Source organism: Anopheles marshallii, chromosome 3 (genome assembly GCF_943734725.1).
Source record: "Anopheles marshallii chromosome 3, idAnoMarsDA_429_01, whole genome shotgun sequence".
Taxonomy (NCBI): Eukaryota; Metazoa; Arthropoda; class Insecta; order Diptera; family Culicidae; genus Anopheles; species Anopheles marshallii.
In genome coordinates this window covers 5041964-5069945 of record NC_071327.1, presented here as the reverse complement: position 1 = coordinate 5069945, position 27982 = coordinate 5041964, and the positions used below count along the sequence as shown (strand labels likewise).

The window sequence follows — 27982 nt, the reverse complement described above, 5'->3', positions numbered from 1 at the left end:
GTGTCCAGTTTCGTGATATTGGGCGGGTTCCGCCGACTCTGGTCTGGTTCGACCGCATGCTATAAAATGGTCGTGCTAGTGCTGCGTGTGTTTACGATCATGGTTCCACCGCTCATGCCGAGCACCGAACCGGTAGGCGACTGGGGAGAACTGGTACCACCACCTGCATCACCACCCCCGCTAGTGCTACCCATCGCCCCCAGGGAGGTGGTACAGTGGAGTGCGGCAGTAGGTGCAACGGTTCTACCCGCGCTACCCGTTACGATCGTTGTACCACCGATCGTTACCGTTTTGCTCTTGCCAAAGCCAAACATAGGCACGTAACGCAGCAGACTGTTGTTGCTCTTGGTAACCTCCGTGTCCCGCTGCAACAGTGGTTCGATCGGGTTGTACACGTTCAGATGGTTGGCCGACGTGGTCTGCCGTTGTTGCTGGGTCGAACCGACCGAGAGCTGCCGTCTCGCCGAAGGTTCGTCCTCGAAATCTTCCAACGGGGGCATCGGATTGACGGTGGTAAAATCGGTCGCTACGTTCAGATCGTTCAGGTTGATCGCGCGCTGCCTGCGCTGGGCACCTCCGGTCGACATGATACTGACGTTATTATACCCGTTGTTTAGATCGTTCATCGGTTGCGTACCGACGAGCAGATCGGCAGTCGGTTGTGAGTCATCCTTGTACTTGCGAAGTCCTGGCAACAGCTCGAACTGGTCACTATCCGTGTCCACCATCTCCACAGAAGCGAGTGGCACGTCCAGACAGGGGTTAAGCAATCGCGGATAGTTCGAGATGAACTCCGACACCTCCGAGGCGTTTGGACGCTTCTTGTAGTCCTGGTTCCAGCACGCCTTCATGAGACCCTCGAGCTGGGGCTTCACACCGGTCGGAATCGTAAGCATGTTGCCATTCTTCAGATACTCCAGCACCTGATTGTTGGTAAGACCCTGGAAGGGGAACGAGCCGAACGTGATTATCTCGTACAGCAGCACACCGTACGACCACACGTCTGAGGCGGGTGTAAAGAAACCCAATGCTAGCGATTCCGGCGCCATCCATCTGACCGGTAACATTCCCTTCCGGTTGAACCGATAGTAATCGTTCTCGAACGTTGGTCGCGCCATACCGAAGTCACCCAGCTTGACGACACGCTGCGCATTAACCATACAATTCCGACAGGCTACATCCCGATGGACGTACTTCTGCTCGGCCAGATACGACAGTGCCCTCGACACATCCAGCGCCATCATCGTGAGCCGTTTGTTGGAGATGTCCGAGTCTTCCGACTGCTTGCTGTTTACCAGATGTCGACGGGCTAGCAGATACGTCTTCAGATCACCGTACAGCATAAACTCCATGATCGTGTAGACCGGTTCCGATTGCAGACAGACCCCCAGTAACCGGACGATGTTGTTGTGGTCAAAGCGCTTCATCGCTTCCGCCTCAGACAGGAAATCAACCTTATCCTCTGTGGTAGATCCCACCTTGAGCGTCTTCACGGCAACCGCTGTCCAGCCTTCGTCTTCGATCTGTGCCTCCCCACCGTACACCGTGCCGAACGCTCCCTCGCCCAACCGTCGGTTGATCACGACACGATCCTTCGGAATTTCCCACTTGTCAAGCGTATTGAACGGTATGGCCGACGGCGACAGCAAATCGATACCGAGCTTCTGCAGGTACTTGGCAGACGTCTTCATCTTCCGGTCGTACCGTTCCTTCCAGAAGAGGAATGACGCTACCGAGAGGATCAAGATGCTGATTATCGACACCATTGAGATGACGATCAGCGTCACATTGTCACAGTCGATACCGAAGATGCGTACGAAACTTTCGAACGCACACACGATTGCACCATCGTCCGGGGCTCGGCCATCCCGCGTCATCCACAGGATGGCGGACTCGTTCAGCGTTAGCTCGCCCCCAGTCAGCTGATATTCGGCGGATATGTTGGGCGTAAAGTGTCCGACGATGTTTGCCGTCCCATTCACGAACTGCAACACATTGATTATCGTGTACCGTGAGCCAGCCTCGTTAAACCGGATTCTACCCGATACGCCCTGGAAATCGGTCGCCCGGATCAGCTGCATCAGCCGCTTCGTGGTATGCGCCGAGTGTAGATTGCTGATGTAAGATGGATCTTCGCGCAGAAGTCGATCGAAGGCGAGGGCATACACCCAGACAGCATCGTACGCGTAACCGGCGTAATCTGACGCGGTGTATCCCATCATGGACAGATTCTGCGTATACTTTTGCTTCCACTCGCGTACCGTTGAACCGTCCACATCCAGCCGACTGTCATCGTCGGCGTAAGGTGCATGCGATAGCGAGAAATGACCGTTCATGGCACGCAGTAGATCACTGTTGGTGCATCCGCGGGTATTATTGCTTGGTGGTACACCGCCACCGCCATTCTCGCCGGGCGCTCCGTGCACCTCCGCGCTCAGGTTCCACACGTTGGACAGCCAGATGGGCAGGAACCAGATGTAACCATTTTCGGCTGTCATCTGTGGACGATAGTCGGATAGAAGAGCATTAGATGAGAATATGTGAATAGTAGAGTTTGTTTAAACAGTTCAAAATTAGATCAACATGATCATTAGATCAATTAGATTAGATAAATTAGATAAATTAGGTCAACATTCACTAGCTAATGGAAATATCGTAACATTTCAAATAAGGTGTATTTTTACAGCCACCAAAAATGTCCAAACCAAACTGATTCAACCTCAAAGAAAAGGACTATGTCCAAATTTAAATATTCATTTATTGTCTACCGGATTTAAGGTCTGAGCTGCCGGTCTCGAATCACCAAGCCTCAAGCATGTGGATTACTTTTAAAGGTTGCAGATCTAAGCAGTCGGACCGGAACAAACCGACCGTACAAGATGTGCGGATATATATCTTACTTAATGCATTTAGATTGCCAATGTTAGCAATAGCTAATCGCTCGTGTGAATGTGAAAGACAAAACCCCGCAAGCATTGTTCCGTGCAGAAGTTGCTTTTTTCAGCCCATATTAGTATGTATCGCACAAATGTTTCTCGGTGTGTTGTACGAAATTGCACGTTCACACTTCGACGGTACCATTGTTGCACGTACATTTGTTAGACAAACGGGCAAGAACAAAAAGGCAACCCGGCACCACCACCGGTACCGCAAACAAACAATTAGCACGTGCACGGTGCAGCCATAAAGTGGCAAAAGTAGGAAACGCCAATGGTGGTCTAAAGACCAAGCAGTCCACTAAAGTCTGGTCGACTTCACTCAACCAAACGCTACAAATCAAACAAGAGTCAACATGGACATAAATATTTACCCACTGTCATCCGCAGCATTTGTGTGTGTCAATCTACCTTGCATGAGGTTTGTCCGCGTCCCTTCGTCCCGTCGTTCGATCTAGTCGGACAACTTGTGAAGAATTTGATGATCGCTTGTAATAATTGACATACGTTTGGAGATGCTTTACTATTGTTCAATGCACAAAAGAAGAGGACCATCCTCAACTTATTCTTCATTTTACCATATCAAATACCTCAACTCCATAAAACGTGCAACAATGTATGCGACGGATCATGTTCCGAAATTACACGACCAACGTGTCCCATTCACACAACTACCATTTACACCCGAAACGGTCTATTTGTTTAACTGCCATCGACGTCATCGTGCCGCTTGACCGTATCGTAACGCGCTGAACGTAACACCAGTGTGTCAAGTAGCAAGAAACATGACTCGGGGTATGGAATTGGAAGCTATCCAATTCCACCAGTCCCGGGCTATTCCGGTGAGTTTCCCCGTTTGCGCATGAGACGGCGCCAACTGTGACCATCTCCTACACACGGTGACGTTGTTCCCACTACCGGTAACACCCCCACCCAGTGCTGAGCGCATAAAATCGATAGCGGAATCCGTTTGCTTGACCTGCAACGTGCCTGCGTTCGGTTCGTGTTGCTGTTTAATTTCTTTTCGCCACATTGCCACACGTTCTTGGGCTGCATCAGTGACAACACACCGTGTGTGGTGTCTGCCGTGCCGTGATAAAATGTGTCTCGAATGAACAATCGAGAACAGGCAATGGCTATAGTAAGAACTTCATCAAGACACTGGACACCGGTCTCCCGAAAAGTGCACCCGAAAATACTGCATCAACAAAACAGATTGCAGGTTGCAATTTACACTTAATTCGCTTGTCCCAGCAAAGGCGCAACACCTCGCTGGATTGTGTCCGATTTCCGGTTGTGAGAACGAAATTGGATAATGAGGACAACACGCCAAGAGGCACAGACGAAAACGACCAGTCATCAACACTTTCCGTAGCCCTCCTGCCCTCCTGGGGGGCTCAGGGTTTTGATGGTATGCAGATTTTTTGTTTTGACTTTCCAACTTCGCGTTGCCAGCCCTCCAAGAAACACTTCTCCGAGGGTTTCTTTAGGCGCTACTTGTTTGTGAAGCCTTTTATTGATGATGGTGCAAGTTTGAGGCTGAAAGGAATGGAAAATTATCTACAAAAAAAAAAAAATAGGAAGAAATCTGAATCGTGCCATTTGAAGCGCCACTCGGCATGTAAACAACTTCGCAAGGTGATCCAACAGGTTTCATGCCGGCCGGCTCTTTTTTCTCTAAAAGCAAGCGGCCAGAGGAATGGCTACCTTCTTGCCGAAGGAAATTATATAATCAAAGTGTTGGATTAATGTGGACAGTTCAATTCGTACACTGTCAGGGATAATTGTGATTAATTGCACAAAAAAGCATGGCCTTTTTTGGGAGAACGTATTGTAAGTTGAGATTCACCAAAAAGGCCAAAAGCTTGTAAGAACCGGACCCTTTCAACGATCAGGTCCCATCATTTTGGATGTTTGACAAACGAAAATACCTATCGACTACCACGTGCATTAAGGATAAAGCGACCGTCTTTACGATGAACAACGTTAGATTTCTGAAGAGGACGTCGGGGCCAACTCTTTCTCTCACATACACACAAAACCATACACAACCCTGTGCACAAAAAAGGGTCTGCACCGTATGAATATTCAAGCGAAAACAATCAACCTCAATCTATTCGCACGGTCGGAGTCAACCAAAGTCGGTCGGCTGGGTGGCAAAGGGACGCGCTCGAGCATTTGAATATTAAAGGGTGAAAAAGGTGAACCACTCCCAGCCCCAGCCTGCGGCTACACTCTTCAAGCACCACTCTAACTAACAACTTTTACTTTTCTTTAAATCCATTTGAGGAAGTTGTTTACAGAGGTCGTTCATTCTGTAATTTGCTGGATGGATCATTCAAGCCCACGGATCTCGCCAAACCACTTACCTCCAATTTGTACGCCTCGCACATTATCACCTGGGCCACCTTATCGTCCACATCGGCGATGATGATTTTAGCATTCTTTGACTTTAAATCGGACAAATACTGGAAAAAAAAATCATAAAAAACCACGTGAATGATGATGCTGGATGCAACTACTGCCTCATTGGCTGAGGCATCTTTTCTTCTTACTCGATTCATTTCGTTATCCGTACGATCCGTGCGTGGAAATTTCTTGTTCGATATCAGTTCTATGGAGTTTTCCTTCAGCAGTGTTTCCATGTACGAGATGTACTCGGTCGCCTTCTGGCCGTCCTCCGTCAGTGCGGCAACCCGATGCCAGTTGAGGCGGGGTAGTAACTGCGCGTACACGTGCTCGTACTGGCGGTTTTCTCCAATCGTTCGGAAGAAGTACGGATACTTTTCGCGATCGGACAAAAACGCTCCTTCGGCCGAGTAGGAGATGACCGCCATACGGAAATGTTTCGACACACCTGTAACACAAGCCAAAGGGAAAGGTTATCCAAGCCCGTGGGAACGGTGATGGGAGATCGTCACAGAAACTTACCGGCAATAGGTTCGACCGTTTCGCTACAGGCAGGACCCAAGATACCGATCATCCGTCGCTGCTGGATGTAGTAGCTGATGAATGATTTCATAACCGTGTCCGCCCGACATTGGCCGTCGTTCTGCTGCACCGTCAGCCGGTAGTTTGCGAGTATGGTGTGGTTCTGGTTGATGTCCCCTTGAGCCATCAGTGCGGCCGGTGCGATACCCAGGTACGTCAGGCCCATCCCCGACAGCGGAAAAATACCACCGACAAACACCTCTTCCTGCGGTGTCGGTGGTTTCCACCCTACCCAAACCTGCTGCTGGGCCAGCACCCAATCGCACGCTATTTGATCGTAGTACCTGGTCACCCCCAACTGGTCGGCGTCAGCTTCTTCGCGGGCTCGCAAGATCCGGTCCTCGTACCTATCGTACAGGTCGAACATTTGCTGCATGTGCTCATCCTTGAAATGGAGCATCAGGAGCGAATTGAAGGCGTAGTCCGCTTCCTCGAACTTCTTGCCGTAGTACTTGAGCAGCGGCGTCATCTCGTACTTGCACCCGGTATCATTGCTAGCAATCATATCTTCGCACCGTGGCATCATGACCGGAACGTACTCCTCCGTCCGCCTGCTGATCACCTCCGACGGTGTCCAGTGGAACACGAGGAATTTCTTTGCATTCTTCCGATCCGTCCGGTACACCTCCATCAGCCGACGTATCGCGAGCCGCAGTTTATCGCCCAACCAGATCACCTTCAGCTGGAAGTCCATCTCCAGGATGTGCTTCACGATGAAATGGGTGTCGTCGTAGTGTGGAGCCAGCACCAGGGCACACTTGCGACCCTCGGTACAGTGGCTGGGAATGTACATACCGTACTCGTCACAGTCGTTGCCACACTTGTGCTCGGCGTACCGGTAGATCAAACTGAGCACGGTCTCGGGGATGTCAAACTTCTTGATGAGATCGTAGTACCGGTGATCGTTCTGATCCTCCTGGAACATTGTGTAGATGAGCGGTTTGGGAAGGGCATCCTCTTTGCGGATGAGCGCTTTCGGAATGAAGAGACCGAATCGGCCCGGGTTCGTAAGAGCCCCCGCTTCCCGTATGTCGTCCGGGATGTAATGGTAGTCCGACAGTAACCACACCTCTAGATCGATCGTGGGTGTTGGCCATTGATTTCCAGGGCTGCAAAGACAGTGGAAAGTGCGAAGAAGACCACACATTAGCAGAAGCCGTGACAGATGCTACCAGCTTCATTTCCTTTCACACCACAACAGAGAACATAATAGGGGGATCTTCATTTCGCGGAACAACGAAATAAAGCAAATCAAAACAACTCGAATCAAAACAAGCTCGTTCCATGTAGGTCTGCGGAGTGCTATGCAAGAACGCTTGCCTTTCATCGTTACTGTGCTCTGGTAGAGCAAGGTAACGCAGACCGTGCCGGATATGTCGCGACAAAGCCATGTCGCTCGAGAAGGCAGGTAGGCAGTTGTATGAACAGGTTGTTCTGTACGTCCTCACAAACCTGTCAACGCGCGCTCGAGGTCTATTGACACAGATGAACTTGTCTGATGAAAATTCTAACATGGAGGACGGGACAATCTGTTGAGGATGTGAGTTCTTCGAGACCTTCTGTTCAGGGGTGCTGAAGGACAGAACAATGACAAATGGTACGATTGTTGGAATTCTTTTTTCTATCGTTTTTTTTTATCAATCTCGATCCTCAAAGTGTCTCTGTGTCTGATGCTACCCACAGTCAACTGTAGAGTACTGACCAGTCAGCATGACTCAAAGTTCGGGTCGTTACAATCTGAGACAGAAATTAACTCTGGAGGTTTCCCTTCGATGGCACTAACTTCACCTTGGCAATCAATCAATATCTGTTTTTTTTTTCGTGTTAGGTTACCGTGGAAGGCATTGAATTTCTGTTGACAGTCAAATTTGTCAATAACCGCGGATCTTACCCGACACTGGATCTGTTTGTTCGTTCCGTTTTCTCTGATATCACACACCGGCTGCACGATCCTGCAATTATGAAATGTGACGGATCACGGATGTTAAGATATATAACCGCTACGTCTAGTAAAAAAGTGAACATACACTCACGCCCCTCATCAGGGTGGCTGAAGCGAGATACTTTTCATCAACGGTCAACTTTTTTCCATAGTCCGTGACATTTGGAAGAATGGCTTGCTTTTGGGATGGTTTTATTACACTTCCGTCTAAACAACCGATGAACGTGATCGCCATTCGAAAACAACACTTTGTGCAGCGTGGAAGGGTGCCTTTCGATGGAGGTTCATGTCGCTCCCGAATATTTCGAATATTGCAAGTCTTTTTTTTTTTAGTTTTTCAATTCATCTGCTCGACCATTCTGCGAAATTCTAGGGACATTCAGGGATTCTGGCTAGATCCCAAATTCTCGGAAAAAAGGTTCCATCCAACAGTGATCGTTATCAAATATGTGTCTTCTTGTGCGTTCCTGTACGGGTTTTTTGTTCGCGTTTGGCAATGTTTTACTTTCGACTTCTTTTCCGCAAAACTATAAGCCACTTGTATAGAATTAATTAACCGCAAGGTATCTGCGGCGTGTGCATGTGTGTCGCTAATTATATCTTGCCCAGCAAACCGATAATACAGCAACACTTTAGATTTAGCCATAATTAAAATCTAACCACTCGTTTGCTGCCGAATTAGAGCACGGCAGGTTTTCACGAGCATCCGCCTATTTATCCTCCAAGCTCACCGCCTTATTATAGGCCTGCCCGAACGCCGTAAAGTGACGCTATATCTAATTATTGTAATTAATAGACAGGCCGTGACCAGCATTTTGCAACGCCTGCCGTCCGGTGGTTGCTGCAAGTGTTTGCGCCTGCCGTCGCCTGGACGGGTCGCCCAAACTTTGGGTGCCGAAAAATCGGACACTAATCCGGCTGTCATTAGTGGTGGAGCTTTCGGTGGGTGGCGGAACGCATGGAGTCATATCCGCGCGTCCGATGCCGGTGAAAATTCGCACCAGATCATCGATAATGGACGAGTGGCCTGGCGAGGTTTTGCTGTGCGCTTTTTTATAAGCCCATGAAAAGCCTGGAACGGATTGATGGTGATGGTTCGGTGCGTAAGACGTCGGAGTACGTCTCGGGCAAATAGGTTTATTAAGCTCAACGGTGCTAAAAACTTTAGTGCATTAAGTTGTGACTTTGATTTCATCCCCTTTTTTGGTAGTTCTTTTCAGTAAACAGCCACCGCCTTTTCCACATGGATATCACTGACCTCACGAAACAGGATTAACCGTAAGCTACTGGCGGGGCATTTTAATTTAAAGCGCGATAACACACAACGTTATAACACTTCTCATTAAACTGTTCTCCTTCAGTTTTCTTTAGAAGTCAGATTAGTTTCATCACTCATTTCTTGGGCCTTGTACCACGATTAAAAAAAACTCATTTCAAGCTCAATGCCGGTACCTTTAAGCTTCGCTCTTTATCGCCTCGTCGCACTCATTACTGCCCTGTTTCGGTTGCATCGTGGTGCAGTTTTGCGTACAAGGCTCACACAAAACCTTTATCCCATCCATCATGTCGGCCTTGTCCGGAGCTTAATGGCGGTAAAGTCTGTGGTTGCAGACGCACAGCAGCACCAACAACAAAAACACGACCACCTCCCGTATTTCAACCGTCCCTCCCCAAGCTAAAGTCAGTCCGCGTACAGAAGTGCACCACAAAAAAATGAAGAGCAAAAAAAAAAATACTACAAACCGTAAACAGAAAACGCAAATACGCAACAGACAACGCTTGCAAACGGTTGTTCGCACACGTTCCCGAAATACGGAACCCGTGAATTGTTGTCTAGTCATAAGGAACGAACCTTCCGTTTCTTACCGTAGTAACGCACGGTAAACCCAACCAGACATGGGATTTGTGGCGAAATGATATTATACACACATAAATATGCTTCTTGATATTTTTTTTTGCTGTACCAATGAGGGGCTTTTGTTTTTAGATTGCCTTCGCTGTTAATTGTTGTCCGCCGGTTCTATTTTTTACCGTCACCAACACCACCCGCCACCACCTGGGAGGTGCGGCTGTCCGTCCCCTTTTCCCCCGTCATCAGTCTCTTTGACAAAACTACCGAAATTAAATATATACGATTTGCCATCAGGAAATTTATGACCATTTCCACCCAATTCCTCGTTTGCCCTCCCGTGGTCCAGTGTGGTTCGGCCGGTAAGCCATTCGAACGATTCACTGTGCTGAGGTCAACAAGCGAATATTGTGTTCCAAGCAAAAAACACAGGAACCCGAAAAAAACCCTCTGTTAAAATGTACCCTCTTAAAACTCGCCCCCTAATGGGTCGAACCGGAGTTAATGTTAAGGGAACGATCCACTTTTTCATACTACAACCAAATGTCACTGAACCTGCCCGGACCACCACCGCGTGTTGTGTGTATGCGATGAGGGATTTGCGATACAATATCGAAATAAAGCATCTTAAGTGAACGACCAAAAACCTTCAATTAATGGCCACATATAATTCGACTCAGGTAGTGATACGGTTGGCTTCTGTCATAGGAATTACTAATCACATTGTATCTTTTGAGGCGACATTTGTAAGGTTCTACACCCAGACTTTGTAGTCGATTGATGTGATTTCCTTTTGAATGAATTTAAAATAATAAGAACAAGCTTCACCCGAATTGGTCATGCGCGGGGAGATATGTTTAATCAGTACACCTACCTTGATAGATGCTCCATGGTGCAGAACTGCCGCATCCGTTCGGTTTCCGTCAAGGGAAGTTCATCCTGAATTTCGATCAGCCTTACATGCCGATATCCAAGCACCTCGCGTAGAAAGATCGCGTAAATGCGTGACAAAATCTGGTGCGTGTAGCGGTGCGACACCTGCAGCGAGATCGAGTCGTTCAGATTGGAGGACGCAAACCGTGGCGTTAGGTTTTCTGTAACGAGTGATGGTGCGAAAGATGGATAGAGGTGAGATATAGGGTCCAAAGAAACACGCCCGAGTTGTACACTAGGGTAAGTTATGGTGGTGAGTAGAATCCGGCTGTGACAAAGTCATGAATTGCGAGAGTGTAAAATACGCACGCACGTCTACGGGTTTTGGGGATAAAATTAGATCTGATGACCTTGGGATTGGGATGTTGTGGTAGCGATTCGCATGTTTACAGCCAACGTTAGTTGGTTAGTTTTCGCATGGAAGATCGATCGTAAGTGCATACGGTGGTCATTCCACTTTCAAATACTGCCAAGTTCCTGTTTGCTGCTTCCGCGAAAAAGACGCGCGTGCGAAAGGGTCACACATGAATGTTTATCCGATGTTTTGCACAATTCTGTTCTGGCGTTTCGATTTGCTCCGATCTGCTCCACAGCGATCCGTTGATTATGATTAGTGTGGTAATTTAATTAGAAGTATACTAAGTGGTGGAGAAACCTTTTCTTTGAAAGGTCAGAATGAAAATAAACAAAATTATCTGTAAAACAGTCACTGTATTTGTGTAGATAAATTTAAAAAAATTAACTAAAAAAAACCTAGTTTGACGCATAATGTATACCTCCGGAAGGTCCCACCAATCGAATAAGTAACAATTCTCAATTCTACCTGTTACAAGAAGAAAATACACAATGAATGCATTTCTAGACAAATTTATTAAACAACACATGCGACTAAAACAGAAGATTCATGAGAGTAAAAATTTTAACAGTTGTTCCAACCTGTTCCAACAGTGTGTACTGTTGTATAAAGCATTTAAAATTATTAACCCAATACAATGTTCCATGTACAACAGACAGGTTTGACAACCCTGTGTTTGGACCCATAAACATGTAAATTAAAACCCATAAAAATGCCTTTTTTCTCTGCTTTGTGCTTTTCAAAAAGCATTTCGTCACATGAAGGGAAATAGCGACGCAAAATAGATGAAACTCTGTGTTAAATTATTTATTTCTTCCGGTTTGGAATGTTTCTGTTTCCGGAGCGATATTCTTCTTTTCTTTCCGATATTCTCCGCCTCTTTCTGTCGCTTTCCTTTCTAAAACGTCCAAAACAAACCAAACCTCCGACATTTGTTGTGTGATGCTCGCGGAGATTTTCCCAAGAGAAGCCCTCCGCGTCTACAGAGAACCAAAACTAATCCGGAAAGAGCACTGGAAAAAAGAACTGACATGCAAAAACAAAAGAGATCGCACACAAACCGTTCGTTGGCGTTTTCCGCCCTTATTTTGAATATTCGCCCTAGACCGCAATCGCGGGGCACGCAGGGCCACAAAAAAGTGAATGCCATACCTATCACCATGGATTTATGTTTCCAAATATTGGGTTTTGAGAGTAATGGCCCCAGGGGGCTTTGTAAAAAAAGATCAAAAGCAAAGTAGAGACAGGGAGGACGGTATCAGTCATACGTCGGAAGGCAAAAAAAAAAAAATAGATCGCGACATCTTAAGCGCGAAATGGTGTAAACAGCAAAACCCCCAAAGGGATAACGGTCACTTCTTCCGCCGTTTTCGTGCCTTTCCCGCTTGCCGTGCCGTGTGCGTATATGTTGTTTTCGTTTCTTACTTTATCTCTTGTTGCGAACGCCACAGACTAGCGTCAAACTTTTGACCGAAAAACACAACACAACCATTCGCAACGACAATAGCGCCAAGGATGCTGGGAGAGAAATGGCCGTTACAAACACACAAAAAACAACAACCATGACCAGTTCTTCCCTGCTGCAAACAGATTCATCGTCTGGCCCTAGCACGCAAGAACATCATCATCCACATCTGTGGGAATTATTTGTCAGGAAATTCAGCCGCAGCGTGTTCGGCCAGATACGAGTGCGATACAGAACGACGATACGGAAAGCAAAAGTCACAGCCGGTACGCGAATAGAATCGTTTCGCGGGTGTAAGCTATTCGGTCCGAAGTGGCGGCGGGGGGGAGGACGAAAATAAATGGCGAGTCTGTAAGTGGCACTAGCGTTTTAAGACTATTGGCCGCATTGGATTGCTGTCTTCTTCTGCGAGTTAGAAAGAAGTATTTACGCTGCCACCAATGTGGTTTCGGGGTGGGTGGCCGTGCACCATCCGGTGGCAAGATGTAGTAAGAATGTGAAATTGTTACAATAATTTGATAAGCGCGCTGGGGCAAATCTGGGTCCAAGCTAGAAACCCATCCACACCACACACACACGCAGCCAGAGATGGTGCCGAGCTGTTGAGGTTCCATTGCTTTGGCAAAGCCGGCCCATCTTAGGGACGCTAATATTATCGTACACCGAAGAACTCCCCGAGGGCGTTCAGACTAAGGTAGCAGCATAATTACTGTATGTCTAACCGTTCGTCACGAATCCCGCCCCATTTCTCCCTTCCTTTTCAGCGCCTTTTCAACACCCAAAACTTCGACCACGGTCAAACGATTAGGCTGTCAACTGGAGCGTTTCCATTGCTGCACCGTGGGCCGTAGACGATTCTACCCATTATTGCGTGAGGAGATCATCCAGCCGTGTCATTCCGCTAATCCGCAATCGGAAAACGACCAAACGGTGAGGGTCTCGGCAATCGTCATTCTCCTGCCGGTGGCTAAATTTCGGCAAAAGTTCGAGGCGAGGTACACGCTCGGCTGAAGTTGTAAAACGGAACTGTTGGGAGAATCTGCCCGCCGGGGTCCGTTTTGTGGACTTGAGCTATCCAGAAAAGGTTCGATGGGATAGGGTGCAGTGGGTTATAAAAATTAAACAGCACTTACTACTAAATGTGAATGGCTTAGGGTATCATTTCTAGTACTTTGCCTATTTTCCAACAGATGGCTCTGATGGTGAATGGTAAATTTGGAAAACAATCTCGACGACTAAAATTTTATGAGCTGTTTTCAATTGAAAAACAATGGCGAAAAACAATTGTAAAAATGTTGCTTTTGCCACAGAAAGTAGTGAAATATTGTTTAAACATGAAACAAAACTAGAATATCCTTGGAGAAAGAGCTATTTAAATAAAACGCCTCTCGATTTCGGAGATAAAATAATCCAATAAAAATAATCTTTATCTGCTTCGTAAAGGTGCTAAATACTTCAACTTCACCTAAACGTTTATAGTAGTTCATAAAAAGCAACGTTTCGCATTAAAGAGTCATTTGCAGGACCGGTCAAACGGTGCACGTCCGTTACGGGTGAAACGGAGCGGCCCCGAATACAGGAGCGGGATCAAAGACAAATGACTCACGGCCCATTGACCACACCGTACAGACACATTTACGAGCCGGTTGTGGATTATTTAACACATTTTAGAAAGGACCGTCTGGCGGTCTGGGCTGCGATGCGAGAAAAAGGAAGACACCGGCGCACGAAGCGACGGAACAATAACGCAAGGAAACGAAAGTCAAATGATAGTGGCAAAGTTGATAGCGAACCGACTAAACCAGCTGATGACAACAGCAAAAGCAAGCAACAACAACAACAACAACAGCGCGTGTCAATGGTCATCGGAGTAGATAGCTGCTTTCGGATGAATTTCATCACATCCAACCCGCAACAACGTCATCGACAGTTCGTTTCGTCGCTTTCAACAGTTTCCAAACTAGACCTTCTCGTAAAAAAATTAAATATGATGCTTCTGCAAGAAAGTGAGCGCGTGGGGTGGAAAAGTGATACAAAAAAATAATTCCACCCCTCCACACACTCTCTCCTGTCCCTGCCGCCTGCTGACGAAGGATAAAGAGACGCCGGAATTTGCGTAGTCTGTCTATTTATTTATGCCGTCTAGCTGTCGTTTGAGCGATTAACATAATTTTTTTTATGATCACTGCTAATTTTACCGCTGTCCCTCCTTGGCGTTTGGCGTCCAACCGGCGGCCAGCGCCTGGGTAATCAGTCTAATTTGAATGGTGGTCGCTCGGTGTTGCGATAACGGGTGCGCGCTGTAAGTGGGTGGTACAGCAGCAAGAAGGCAAACCGAATTTCACAAGCACAAAAATGTGTAAACCACCGTCGAAGTTTCATGAACAAAACCAAACTTCTAGACTGGTTTTTGTTGTGATGCACGGTACAGGAGAATATCATGGCAGCGGATTGTTTTTAATTTAATTTTACACAGCTTGCCGAAAGAAGAAAAAACCACGAATTCATTCAATAAACGAAAACACTAAAATAGCTTCAAAACACGCAGAAAATATCCCACACAGAATCACACTTTCGCACGAGATAATAGGCGAATGACGTGAACCAGTCTGTCGCCGTCTCCTCCCAAGAGAAAGTGGATGATCTTTACTTTTCCCACCAAAGCAAGAATGTTCGTGCCCAACGTCCGGCCAGGTGTTCGAATTAAAGACGATTTTCCGTTGGCTTTTTTTTTTAATTAACATCTCGATCAGCTGTGCCGCAAAACAGCGACACTCAATATATGTATCCAAAATCCGCCCTCTTATCCGCTAATCGAATCACTTTTATATGGCCACTTTCGCGCATCGTTCAGCGGAGGCAGAAGCCGAACCTCGCAGCAAACAGCAAAACCCATCGTAAGCAAATTAGCATATCCACGGAACGGGCCAGTTTTGTCAACCGACCGACCAGGCAAACAAACAAAACAAACAGCACCCTCCCACCCAAAAACAACCGGTCGGGACCATCCCCGTGCCACCGGATCGGAACTGGAGACAAACAATAATAATCATTAAAATGCCAACGCCCCAAAAATGTGCCGGCCCGGTCTATCGTTTACTGTGGGCTTTTGCTTTCCCGATTGATACCATATTTTATGATTATTGCGCGCTGTCGGTTTTGTAAACCACTCGCAAAATTGGACGGCTGTTAGCATGTGAAACCAGCGAAAGCAAATGATCTTGCATATTACGAGCGTCAGTGTGTCTTTTGCTCTGCAATTTTCCTTCGACGATCGATATCGATAGGGCATTATGTTAGGGTGAATTAGAATTAATTTTTAATTACAGTGTTTTATGCATGTTTGTGGATGCATAATATCTTTCAAGCAAACCTAAATATAACGTGATGCCGTTAATACGTGAAGAGATGCGTAATGTTTTGTTGCTAGAACTCATTCAAGCAAAGCTTACGACGCATTAGCCCGTATATGCTAGCCACCAAACAAGGTCTAATGAATTGTTTCCCGATGCCAAAAACAGTTTCATAACATCCGGCTCCTTATTGGTTATGTGCAGTTTCTTCTGGAAGTTGATGACAATTCAATTGAACAAGAAGGTACTTCATTCCAAGTCGATACAATCATATATCTCACAATGTCACAGTTATAGCTTTAGCTATTTCTTTTTCTTCAAATTTCATCAGACATCACTCATCTACTACTTTGACTTAATTTACCCGTAACTAGATAGTCAGTCCTGCGTACGGGAGATTGCTCCGGATGGGATTCTGTCGAGGTCCTTCCGTGTGAAAACCGGTGCCACTAACAAATACACCACCAAACCGCCGCAGAATTAATCAATAAAATGGAAGTTAATTACTATTTCCGCTTCAATTCTACTACTAGTAATATACATTACGACTATTTCCGCATAAATCCTATTACTCGCCTTAACTTAGACGCGTCCTGTCGGTCCTGATGGGTGTTGCCCAATGCAAAAAAACCCAGCCAGTCTAAGATTGAGTGAAGACGCACGTCTTTAATATTGAGAAGCCAGTGTTGTTCATTGTTGATGTTATCCAAATCGTGCCGGTTTTGAGTGTGTGTGCTTGAGAGTGTTTATTTGTTTGTGTAAGGTTTTGTTGTGCATTTATGGTGTGAGGTTCTTATAACGCATATTTGTTTACTTTCGGTGTGTTTGGGTTTTGCTTTACGCCGTTGTTAGTGTTTTCCTTTGATGATGAGAGAGATTAACAATGGCATCGAAGCTGTATGAAACATTGATGGACATGGTCATCTTCTACGCATTTTGTTGTTACATAAAAATAAAGTGACTGTACAACCCGGGATAAAAGCACACGAAGAAAAAGGTTGCGTACATCAGAGAAAGAATATCTTTAAATGCCGTTTGTTTCGGAGTTGTTTGGTTTAAAATAGTAGAGGTGGCGCAATTCTTATGTATGAAGGTGAGAAGATGCGATGATATATTCTTCATCTAGATTCTAGACTGATCATATATTACAGGTACCCAGGTACAGTTGAACTTAGGACTTCAATTCATCGTCCGTTAAATCATCTTTACTCTTCCACGCAAAGGATTCCCTCTAGCCTGTTACAGACGCTTTTATGAAGCATCCTAACGGACAATGTTTTATCGCTATTCGAACTCACACTCACTCACTGCCGCGGCCACAGTGCTGCTTAACTGCAAGCGCTTCAAAATATCACTTTATCATTCCAACCAGGAACAAACAAAAATCCTTTATCCGGCCCCGCTTTACATTGTAACTTGCCATATTTTAATCGTCCGCTTCGTGGCCCCATTCCAAACGATCGCATTTTGCTCCTCAATCACGTACAACACATTTATATTCCAATTTAAGTTTTAAAAAACAAAACATTCATGGCGCATCCTGCTCACAGCCTGCACCCATTCCCCCTTCTCGAAAGATTACCCACCCCGAACAAGAAACCCCATTAACTGCGGTATTATAATTCATTTTTATTGAGTGTCTCCGCACACACGCTGGTAAGGCTCGTGCCCGGGCTCCGTTAACGTTCTCCCGCGTTCAGAGGTTATTGGCGCCGTTGGTAGAAGTTCGCTTAACAACAATTACAATTTGCCGCCCAATACCGGGTTGCCTTTATCGTCCGCTGGCCATGGCTGGCTGGTTTTGTCACAATTCAACCAGCCTCGGCCTGGGTAATCCTTTGACGTCTGTTTTCCGATTTTATTGCTCTACGGACGAACGAGATTACGCGCTCTATGCATGGGAAACCATTACATCGTAAATCGCTGTTCAATTTATGTTCAAGACATAGTCACAGGCGCAATGCAATCGGAGTGACAAATCACAGATTGTTCTTCCGTATGCGCAAAATATGTAGCCATAAGGGGGTTGCGCTTTGTCTGGCAACACGCCAAAAACCTATGAGCTCGTGTGGTATGTTGTCGTTTTTTGCTATAAAGAGTTTCCGCGAGCCCAGCATTTCTTTGGGAGAGTGCAAGTGAGAATGGTGTGTTGTAAATGGCTGCCAGAGTAGGGTAGAGAATGAGAGGGATGTTAGAATATTCTTACAGAATCTGTTTCAATTCCGCCGATTTCCACCACCATTCTCACACCCAGCTGTTTCTCTGTGTGAGTGTTGTGGATGTAATTTCCATACAGATGCTTAAACATTTCCCTTGCTTGGACACCACAGTACGTCGACTTCTGCGTTTTGGTGTGCTTCAGCATGTCCTTGCCGGCGGTTTGGCCATATGAAAAATACGCGATGCGTAATTTCAAAAGCAATACACACATACGGAAAGGAACTCACTGGTACGGAAACATTTCTTTGCATTAGAGCTAATATTGCTTTCCGTAAGCTTCTCATCTCGTTTCTGTTTCCTTTGTGACAGTCCCATAAAATCGGCTGAAAAGAGCAAACTCGCACCGAATTCGAATTATAGAAACATAAACAGTACCATCTAATTACGTCGCTATAGATCCATATGAGTGGAATTAGCTTCCCTGCCGGGTGCCCTAATTGGCGCCCTGTCCCATCCACAAGCGCAAAGAAATGTAATTGAAAAGGAGCCCCACGACGTTGGCTCATAAATTATTTCATTGCGATCGTAAAATATGCTGCGCGTATTTGCTGCCAGCAACTGTTGTTGCGTATGCAAGACTCTCCCGGATGAGGCCCGACACACAAACACGCATGCGGCCGGTTTGTATTTCAACGGTCAAGCCATGCCGGCACGCCGACTACGGTGGAAGTTGTTTCAAAGAGTTGTTTTATTTTCGTGTGCGCCCTAATGCTTACGGAGGGGTGAGTAGGAAGAACAAACTCGGAACCGGAGAACCTTCCCAACCCCGGAAGTGCTCAAAAGGTACTTGAAAAGGTAATGCGAGAGTTGGGTTTTTTTTTGTTACGAGGGAAAATGTCTGCTCCGGCCAATGTCGAGCGCAGATTTGGACTAGTGGCGACGCAATAGATAGGCGACCGAGACTAAACCGAGTCCTCCTGAAGCAACGTGATAAGGATTGGGGTTCGGTGGTAGACGGTGACCTTGAGATGAGTAGAAACGGGAAAATGGGATAAAATCGGGTAATGGGAAACGAACCGCCATTATTCAACGTGCTCACCGAGCGGTGCCTGGTGCCCACCTGAGAGTAAAGGGGAGATGAAGGAACCAAAAAAAGGTATCTGTGTACAGTTTATTCGCTTTTTCGTCCTTACCGATAGCTACACAAATTGCACATGTATTAGGCCATCAATATTTAGACAGCATGAGGGATAAACGTCATCTTAGGAAGGCATACTGAGGAGCCACCGAAAATGCAGGGTTACTTGAAAAGACAAGGTGCCAAAAGACGGGTTTTGTTGGGTTATTTTTCTTTGTTACAGACATATCAAAACATGAGAACACTGAGGATATCCTTAACGAAAAAAATACTGAAAAAGTATTAACTGAGATGCATAACGCTCAGAAGTATTTAATATTTGACTTCAGGAGCACCATTTGGTCACAGATTTCGAAAAATAAATTCCGAATCTTATCTAATGTCTGAGATTTGACCAAACATAATAGATGTTTCCTGAATGTAGTCAGAATACCAAAATTCCATACGGAAACGCTATAATGAAGCAGCAGTGGAATGATCAGTGGTCTATTTTTTTTTTAACTCAGTCTAGCTCCAATTTTTGGATCTCGGTTAGGGACTAGGGACTAATCAGTGCTTGCGAAGATAGAAGCAAGCACCCACTAGAATGGTATTATTTTATCTTCAGCTTAGACCATTTTAGACCCATGGTGAGATTGGACATTATTCTTAGAAGTTAGAAGCACTATTTAAATGACACATTCTTGCCAAAACTCTACACTGTATGCATTTTATTTTTCTCTTTTACAGCTTGTTTAATTGTCAATACCAGCTAGGTAATGACTGTTTCATTTCAATTGTCCAAAGTTTCATAGCATAGCTGACAAAAATGATTAATGCATCCTTGCAAATGGTAAACGGTTAACCACTTCCACCTCAAAAACCCCTGTAAATTAATGGACGCTCCAGTAGCCGAGCAGCAAAGTTGGTCCCTTTTGGTCCCTTTTGGCACTTTTTTTCGTCCTTTCTCGTACTCGGAAACGCCGGAAAGTGCCGTCAGAGGTAGTACGCGGTAAAGGACGAAACTCTCCACGGAAGGCTATGCCGGCGGAACGTGAAAGCACTACCGAAAATGCGTAACTGGTGATGCGCAATGGAGCAAAATCAACCAAAAACCAGCGCTCCACCAGTCGCAGTGGCGAACGAACGAAATGGAAACGCATGGTGGAAAGCAAAACGAGCGCTTTTCCGACCACCGGGAACACCCCCAAAAAAACCCCATCTCCGTTGCGATGTCCGTTGCCTCACAGAGCTGACAGCCACAGCTAACGCACAGGCCTGCATCCAGCAAACGGTTGAATATGAAGCTTTCCTTTTTGCGTCAATTTTCATTCCAATGGCATAAAAAACACACACACACACACAACACAAAAACGGAACCGAAAGACGACAAATGAAATGCGACGGTTTTTGGTGAAGTGCGCCTTTTCGCGCCTTCCGGCCGGCGGAGGCGGTACAGTAAAAAGACAGGACGAGCGTGTTGATTTTGCTTTTTAAAATGCTGTAAGCGAGCCAGAATGGATGGCTGCAAACAGTAAGCAGGAACTAGACCAAATTTGGGCAGAGTTTTGTGTGGGTATTTGGGTGTAGGTTTTTCTTTTCCGGCTGTTGACCTTTAACGTCCGAATGGAACGGAAGAGCAGGGAAGAAGCGACAGTGCTTTGAAGCAAACTTTCAAGCGTATAAGGATTCTTTTTGTTTCCGTTCCTTGCTGTTCAAACATTCCATCGCATTCAATGGCCTCAAAAGGTAGCCTTAAGGTAAATCCCAAAACACTGCACACGTAACGCTCGACAAGCGAATGGCAACGATGGTCCACCGGGTCCGCCGGGTCCACCGATCGATGAAGGTATGTACGCAACAAACAGCAGGGGCTTCTGGGTGCCGCGTGCCAAAATTTCGATACTGCGTAATAACGTGCGTTGGCAGGAGGGGGCAAGAGAAGAGACTGGGTTAAACCCACCCAAGGACAGAGCCTGAGAACCGAACGACAAAAAAGTGAAGTATCAAGGGAAGTACTTTTTCTTTGATTTTCTTTCGCCCAGCTTTGCTTCAGCAGTATGCCTTACGGTGAAGTCGGTTTGTCAGTCGCCACCATCACGAAGGTACAGTGTATCATGTTTGACGAATGCTTCTCGTTGTTTCTTATGACACAGTAGCGTGGCCTTTCGTTTGTATGGTTAAGGAGCAAACGATTTATTTAAATGTGAAAAATGATTTTCCCACCGGGAAAAAAAGGTGTGCTGTCGGCAAAGCTATCGCAACCAAATGGCGTCCACAAATTGTCTCCTTCGTTTCCCTGCCATTTGTCCCCTTTGCTTTTGGGTCCGGTCGTGGCAATGGCACGCCGCTTCTGTTTGGGTTAGATTTTTATCAACCAGCAGTAAATTGTTTAAGGATGCAAAAGTTGGCTCAAATCCAACCACATCCTTGGCCTCCGGGTCCGAAACCTACCCAGGGGTTTCCAAATATGGTGAAAATGAATGTCCTTTTGGGGTTGCCGAAGCGGTGGGTAGAATTTGGGTGTTTGGGATGATGCTGTACACACCCATACACACAAATTTATGCATATCACATTCAAACAAGCCCCGGAAAGGAGCGTAGAGATAGAGACAGACACAGCACACGAAAGGGTACGGTTTGTTGTCGCTTGAAGACACTCCACGATGTCCCGGAGCAAGCTTTGATAAAGCTTTTTTTATCGCCCGCTGACACATTTCATCTTTTCCGTCCGGAATACCGGTATGTTACATTAGGACAAGCCAACAGAAAAAGCCATCCCAGTACTGGTGATACTGCCATCACGATAAAACATTTTTGCGTGTAGATGATTTTTTGTTGTTTACCGTCTGTGTTATCAATTTTCCATGGCCCTTCTTTTTTACTGAGACAGTTTTATTTAACCTCACCATACGCGAAATGGAGAAAATAATGAACGGCGGTCGCATACTGAATCGATCCGTTGCTACCGTCCGGGTTCGATAAAAAGACAGCCAGTTTTAAGTACGCAATATTAGCATTCCATGCTCGCAAGGATCGCATTACATTAAACGTTCCAGATTAGCGGGCTCATTTAAGATCGAAAATGGCGACACAGGCACACGCGGGACAAGGGTTCCGGTTGGTTATTTAGCGATATTAAAATTCGTCCCACCGCGTTGGCTACAGCTGGGAAAAGTGCGAATTTGGAGGATTTTTGATGAGAAATGATATTATGCCTGCATGTAGGAATACTAATAAATAGCTTGAAAGTATTTCTGGAACATCTACCCAAAAAAAAATAAAGGAAGTTATATGACAAATAAAGCAAAATCGATCTACGAGAGAGGTTAGATTGAGTTTAACAACGCCTTTTTCGAAACAGAAACGAAAAATAACCAACATAACACGTTGTATAAACTCCTAGGTTATTCGCCGAAAAACCCTGTAATTATCCAACTTTACACAGCTATTTGATACCTCATAACAATTCTAAACCATTTCCTACCAGATGAAAACTAATTATCAATCAATTCTAATTAGATTAATAGCAATCGGCCTCAAGCATCTCACGTCTTCAACGTTTCCATAGAACCAAAGCCCGAGAGCCCGGTTTAATAAATCATCGCATTCGCAATCAGTGCTTCATTATGCTGAAACGGCTCATTCCCATCCAGCCCTGGTACACGTTTAGATGGAACAACTTTAACGCCGAACGATGGTGTACTGCTGCTTACCAAACGGCTCCATCGTGATAAGGATAAAACGCTCTCGGTGTGCTGTTCCCGGCGTTTTCCAAATGGTACAAATCAAATAGAACCTCCGAAAAGCGCGCCCTGTCAGCCATCGTACGGGCCACAACACCCGGTATCGTTTTACAAACCACCGTTCCCCGTTCATCAACGCTGCGCGAGTTGCTCGAGTGCTGGAGAAAATAAAAGCAATCTTTGCGTCTTTGATCGGGGTGCCTGTTATACCTGTAAGCCTAGTAAGTGTTGGCGCAGTTTTGCTGCGAAATTTATTTACCTCGTAAATGTCCGAATGATGAATTGCGGAAAAATATCACCAATCGACACGGGTCGGTCCCACAAATCGGCACTTTGTTTTATTTAGTTTTTATTTCCAAACAAACATTTTCCCACCGCCCTTCAAGCGGACGAGATCGGGTGGGCTTTTTCTCGGCGGATCAAATCGCGAGTAACCAATTCTTTCAGCCAATCGTAAAATTGAATTAAAATCACTATACATCTCAGCCACCATCCGATGCCGATGGTGCCGAACCGAACGCGTAAGGTTACGAGCGTCATTTCTCTAAGTGGACTTGATGGCCGAAACTAGTCAGAAGGTAAATGGAAAGTGTATAAAACACAGCGAACAAATTAGACGATGAAGCTGTCAAAACATATTAGCTCGGGACGCGTATCGGTGTGGAAGAAAAATCATCTTTGCGTGTGGGAAAGAGAAACGCGCTTGGTCCAGCCAGTTAAATTTAACACTCCGTTCGGCTGGAACTGGTTACTACGGATTGTTTTGGAAGCTATCAACAGCAGCAACACCAACACCCGGAAACATATCTGCTGCCGCGCCCCGTTCGTGGGACGGCCGACTCCGATTCCGCACGGATGGAATGATAGCAGCTCATAAAATAGTCATTTTTCACACCGATTTCATCGTGGCCCCGAACGCGTACCGTGGCGCCGAAAGTCAAGTCGTCAAGCGTCAAAACTCTCGTGTCATCTGTCAGCCTGCCACTCGGCTCTCCGAAACATGCCAACCCGAACCACCGGACCGGTAATTGTTGATTGATGACCGTTGAGGCATTGCTGCGTTCAGGCCCGACGCTTCTTCACGGTAGCTTGGCGAACAGGCAAAATCGACACAAAAAAAAAAAGCAGCAACGAAACTTCTCACCACCTAATCAGCTAGATACGCATGTTTATTGGCTACATCATGTCAAACACCATTACCGGACGGGTGAGTGACTTGTCCGACTGGTGGTGCAAACTTTTGCCGAGCGATAAAGTCATACATGGCACGCTTGTGCACCATGCAGTTACTTCGATAGGTAGAGTTTTACTGATGAGAATGCAATATCTGGCAATGTAAGGTAATTGTTCACATTTATGTAGTTTTCATAATAAGCTCGTAGCGTCAAATCAATCATTTCTACATGGTTTTGCTCTCAAGAAAGAATTCCAGCGAGATTTTGAAGTTGGTAATCGATGAAGATTACTACTTGATCCTCGACCCTAGAGAGTGCTATTGGTGATCTTGGAGTGCGACTTTGATGACTTGACTTGTATGTCATGAAGATAAGGATCTTTGGAATGTAACAGTCTCTTTAAGTTAGGTGAACTTGACTATGCAGATCTGATTTGACTCTCGACGTCGACTGTGTGATGCCAGGTGCGATGAAGAGCATATTCCACAGTTTGTCCTTTCCAACAGACTCAAAAGCCAATTTTCGTATACAATATTGGAAAATTACTTGAACAATGGAAACCAATAAAGCAAGGTGTAATCAAATACACGTTACAATTCTATTCGCACCTATAAACATCCTTCTGCTTTAATAATCGCACGTCGGATGTTTATGTTAATTTCAAGTGAAGAATTGTGCTGAATCACAATGGGCGGTATTTGGGTGGCGGGTGGAAATTAATAAAGAACTGTCACCCACCATGACACACTGCTTCTGCGGGAAGCTGTCCTATCATTCGCTTCCATCGAACGTAAAGTAAATAAAGTGTAGTGTAGCCCGACATGGAGGAAGCTCGATAGCGCGTGACTTTCGCAACAGGAAAACCATTAGGAGTGGCACACCACCGCACCACGTGTGGTCACGTCGTTACGATGTTCATCATGCCTGGTGGATTGCCACCGTGCGGTGCATGAGAAATGGGACACCGTAAAATTGTTCCGTTCATAAATCATCATTTCGAAGGTGGACGGTGCAATAAACGCCGACGGCCCGAGACGCCGTCAGTCGGTCGGGGCTCATTCGGAACGTGTCGATCGGTTTCCGTTCGGAAACAGGTCCTTCCGTGGTTCCGATAGCAGTTGACCGTGAAAGTATCGTCATGGTAGGTAATGATAGGACGTTTATTATTTACTGGTGATTGGTACATAAAAAGAAGACTAGAAACAATAATTAGTAATGGAAACACATTAAACAGTCGTAACGTCCTGTTATCAGTAGAGGCCATACTGATCTAATTCTCATACCGTGTTGTTTTCATTTCCATTATCACGCATCTTCCCACTCCCTTGACCGCATTCGTGTTTAGTGTGCAGCCCGATGGTCACGTCATAACAATTGATCCCACCATCCGGAGATCCGGCTTTGGAGGCACAAACAAACCAGATTGCCGGCGAGCCGGATATCATTTGTTCATGCCGATGAAAACCATACGCATTGCATGGTGTGTTTCTCGTCCCGATGACGCCAATGCAAACTATTTCCGCAAACTGCAATGAAGTGCATCTGGCGCAGCAGAGGAGAAGCAAGTACACGTGCGGACAAACGTTCGTCCATCATGGTTATCGTTTGGACGTTATTGTTCATAAAAAACCGCTTGCAGCTGTCTGGAAATAGTTGGTAATGTGGTTTTCTCTTCGGCGAAATGTGATCATGGCGTAATGGGCCAGGCTGGGTGATAGTTTTCATCCCATCGCTGATAGAGCGACACATTTACTATTGACGCATATTGCGTACGAATGATGCGGAATTTCCTAGGAGCTGTTATCATGCCGTCCTTCAATGCAGCAAAATGCAATGTGAACGAGCACGATGATAAGATGAGGGAAAATACGAGCTATCTTCATCGCTCGCTACGCTTAGAAATTGTGTCATCACGCTCCCTGACTTCCTTGCGTCAAAATATGGTTTAAAACTCCATCAGTATTTCATCCCCCACAGGAAGAGGCGGCTGTCTCGCAGTCACATTCGCTCCGGATTCACTCTAGCGCATATTTATTGACGGATTGATGGTGCGCCAAACGTTTTCATCCGTCAGCATTACGGAAGCAGTTTAAATTTATTGCTTTATTGCTGCTTGCGGAACGTTGAAAATCCCACAAACCACGGATGTGTGGAGCTCTGTTTGTAGCTAAAATATCAGCAAAAATACATCACAAAACAGTCCAAAAACAGGAAACAGGGGGACGCCGCCTAACGGCCAAACCACCAACACACACACCGAGAAATGTAAAAAAATCGATCGACTCGCGTGTAGTTACGCAGTTCGCCCCACAGTTTGACTTTTACGCACAGCTGAAGTGTGGCCGAAATTTAATCTTTATCCACTTCGGCCTACTTTTGAGCGGGAGGCGCAACATTCCAAACCACTTATAGCGTTTTTTGGAGAGGGGAACCGTTTTTTACGCCTTTGGGGTGTGTATGTGTTTTTTATAGGAATTTCCCGATCGTTGTCCGATACGTTGTTGATTAGCTTGGGTAGCGTTGGTAGCGGGAACGCAAAAAGAAGTTTGATCGAAAAGCCTACAGGGATATAAAGTTGGGATCGAGTCAGCCAACCAATACATCAAACTCATCGATCGTTATGCAAACGTTCCCATTCCCGAAAGGTAGGTGGGGTGATTGGAACGAAACCTAATTCCAACGTCAAACCCACACATTGCGGCATTTTAAACTCTCTAATTAGCCACAAAAATGTTCAATCGAAACCCTTCTTTGCCATCAATTTTATTAACTGGTCGGCTCGGAGCTGTAAAATTTCAATTTTCGGTTCCAATCTTTTGATCAAAACTTGAACCTGATTTTGCTGCTTTTCGATCTCCAGATTCCGCAACATCTCCAGCTGATCATTATCATTTTGTTCCTCAAGAAATCAACCGCTTTTGCCAACTAGATGAAGGAATGCGCGGCAACCCCTAATTTATATGCATACGAATGGGAATTCCAATCGACTGTCGGGGAATCAGAGTGACAAACAGCGGTACAACATGTGAAGGGGACCTATTTTCGAAAATAGAGTCTCCACCCAACCAACCCAACAAACAACCAATCTTCTAAAATTGGGAAATAAAACAAAAATTACATCGAACATCGTTACCGTCGTAACATCACTCGATCGACTCTCCCATACACACAGTAACCCGAAGAAGCAGAAGCCTTTCGTTTACAAAACCATTCATCGTTGCGTTGGGTGGTTCGTTGGGAGAGCGCTAAAAGAAGGGGAAGCAAGACATCCACCCGTATCGTGTGGCGCGGTTGTCGCTGTCGGTTAAGAAACAGGTGATTTTTGGGAAGCAAATGAATTATGCAAACGATGTCAACGACATTTTGTTTTTGCATAAATATATGCTTCGAGGGGGAGGCGTCCTTTCCCTTTTCCGGGCAGCAAAAGGGTAGAGCAGTTCTGGCGTATGATATTTCACCAAAAAACAAAAAAACAATGCAATAAATTATCCCATTCCCATGCTTTTAGCCGTGCCACGGACACATTACTCTCTCCAGCTGAGGAGAGAGAGACAACAAAACAATTATGAAGGAATCGGAATTAATTCCAGCACAGTTTGAAATCGATCTTCAACTTGGGGGGGTCTATGGTTTGATGGAAGGTAGCGATCGGGATGGAAATTAATCAACGAAGAATAAACACGTACAAAGTGGCCACCAAAAAAAAGGGGCACCCTCAAATTATTTGGACATGCTTTGACATTCATTCACACATTTACCTTTTGCCGATGCCGGGAAACATTCGTACTCGTACTGCTCCAGTGATTTGATCACGCTGCCGAACGGAAGCTCACAGAAAACGGTCTCCGGTATTGTGCTGGCGTACAGCAGCAGCAGCACAAATGTCTGAAAACGCATTGCCAGCGTCATCTTTGGCGGGAATATTTTGAGATGCTTTAAGAGAGCTTTCATCTGTCGAGT

The 27982-nt window shown here is 45.8% G+C and overlaps 1 protein-coding gene across 1 annotated transcript; it reads right to left on the bottom strand.

The window, feature by feature from the left end:
* Positions 1 to 59: 59 nt before the first annotated feature.
* Positions 60 to 27982, bottom strand: LOC128710814 (uncharacterized). Its single transcript, XM_053805667.1, has 6 exons — positions 27781 to 27982; positions 10593 to 10812; positions 5868 to 7036; positions 5492 to 5793; positions 5306 to 5404; positions 60 to 2498 (listed from the first exon to the last, which is right to left on the bottom strand). Exons 1-6 carry the CDS (start codon positions 27971 to 27973, stop codon positions 60 to 62), a joined length of 4422 nt encoding a protein of 1473 aa, XP_053661642.1. The 5' UTR covers positions 27974 to 27982.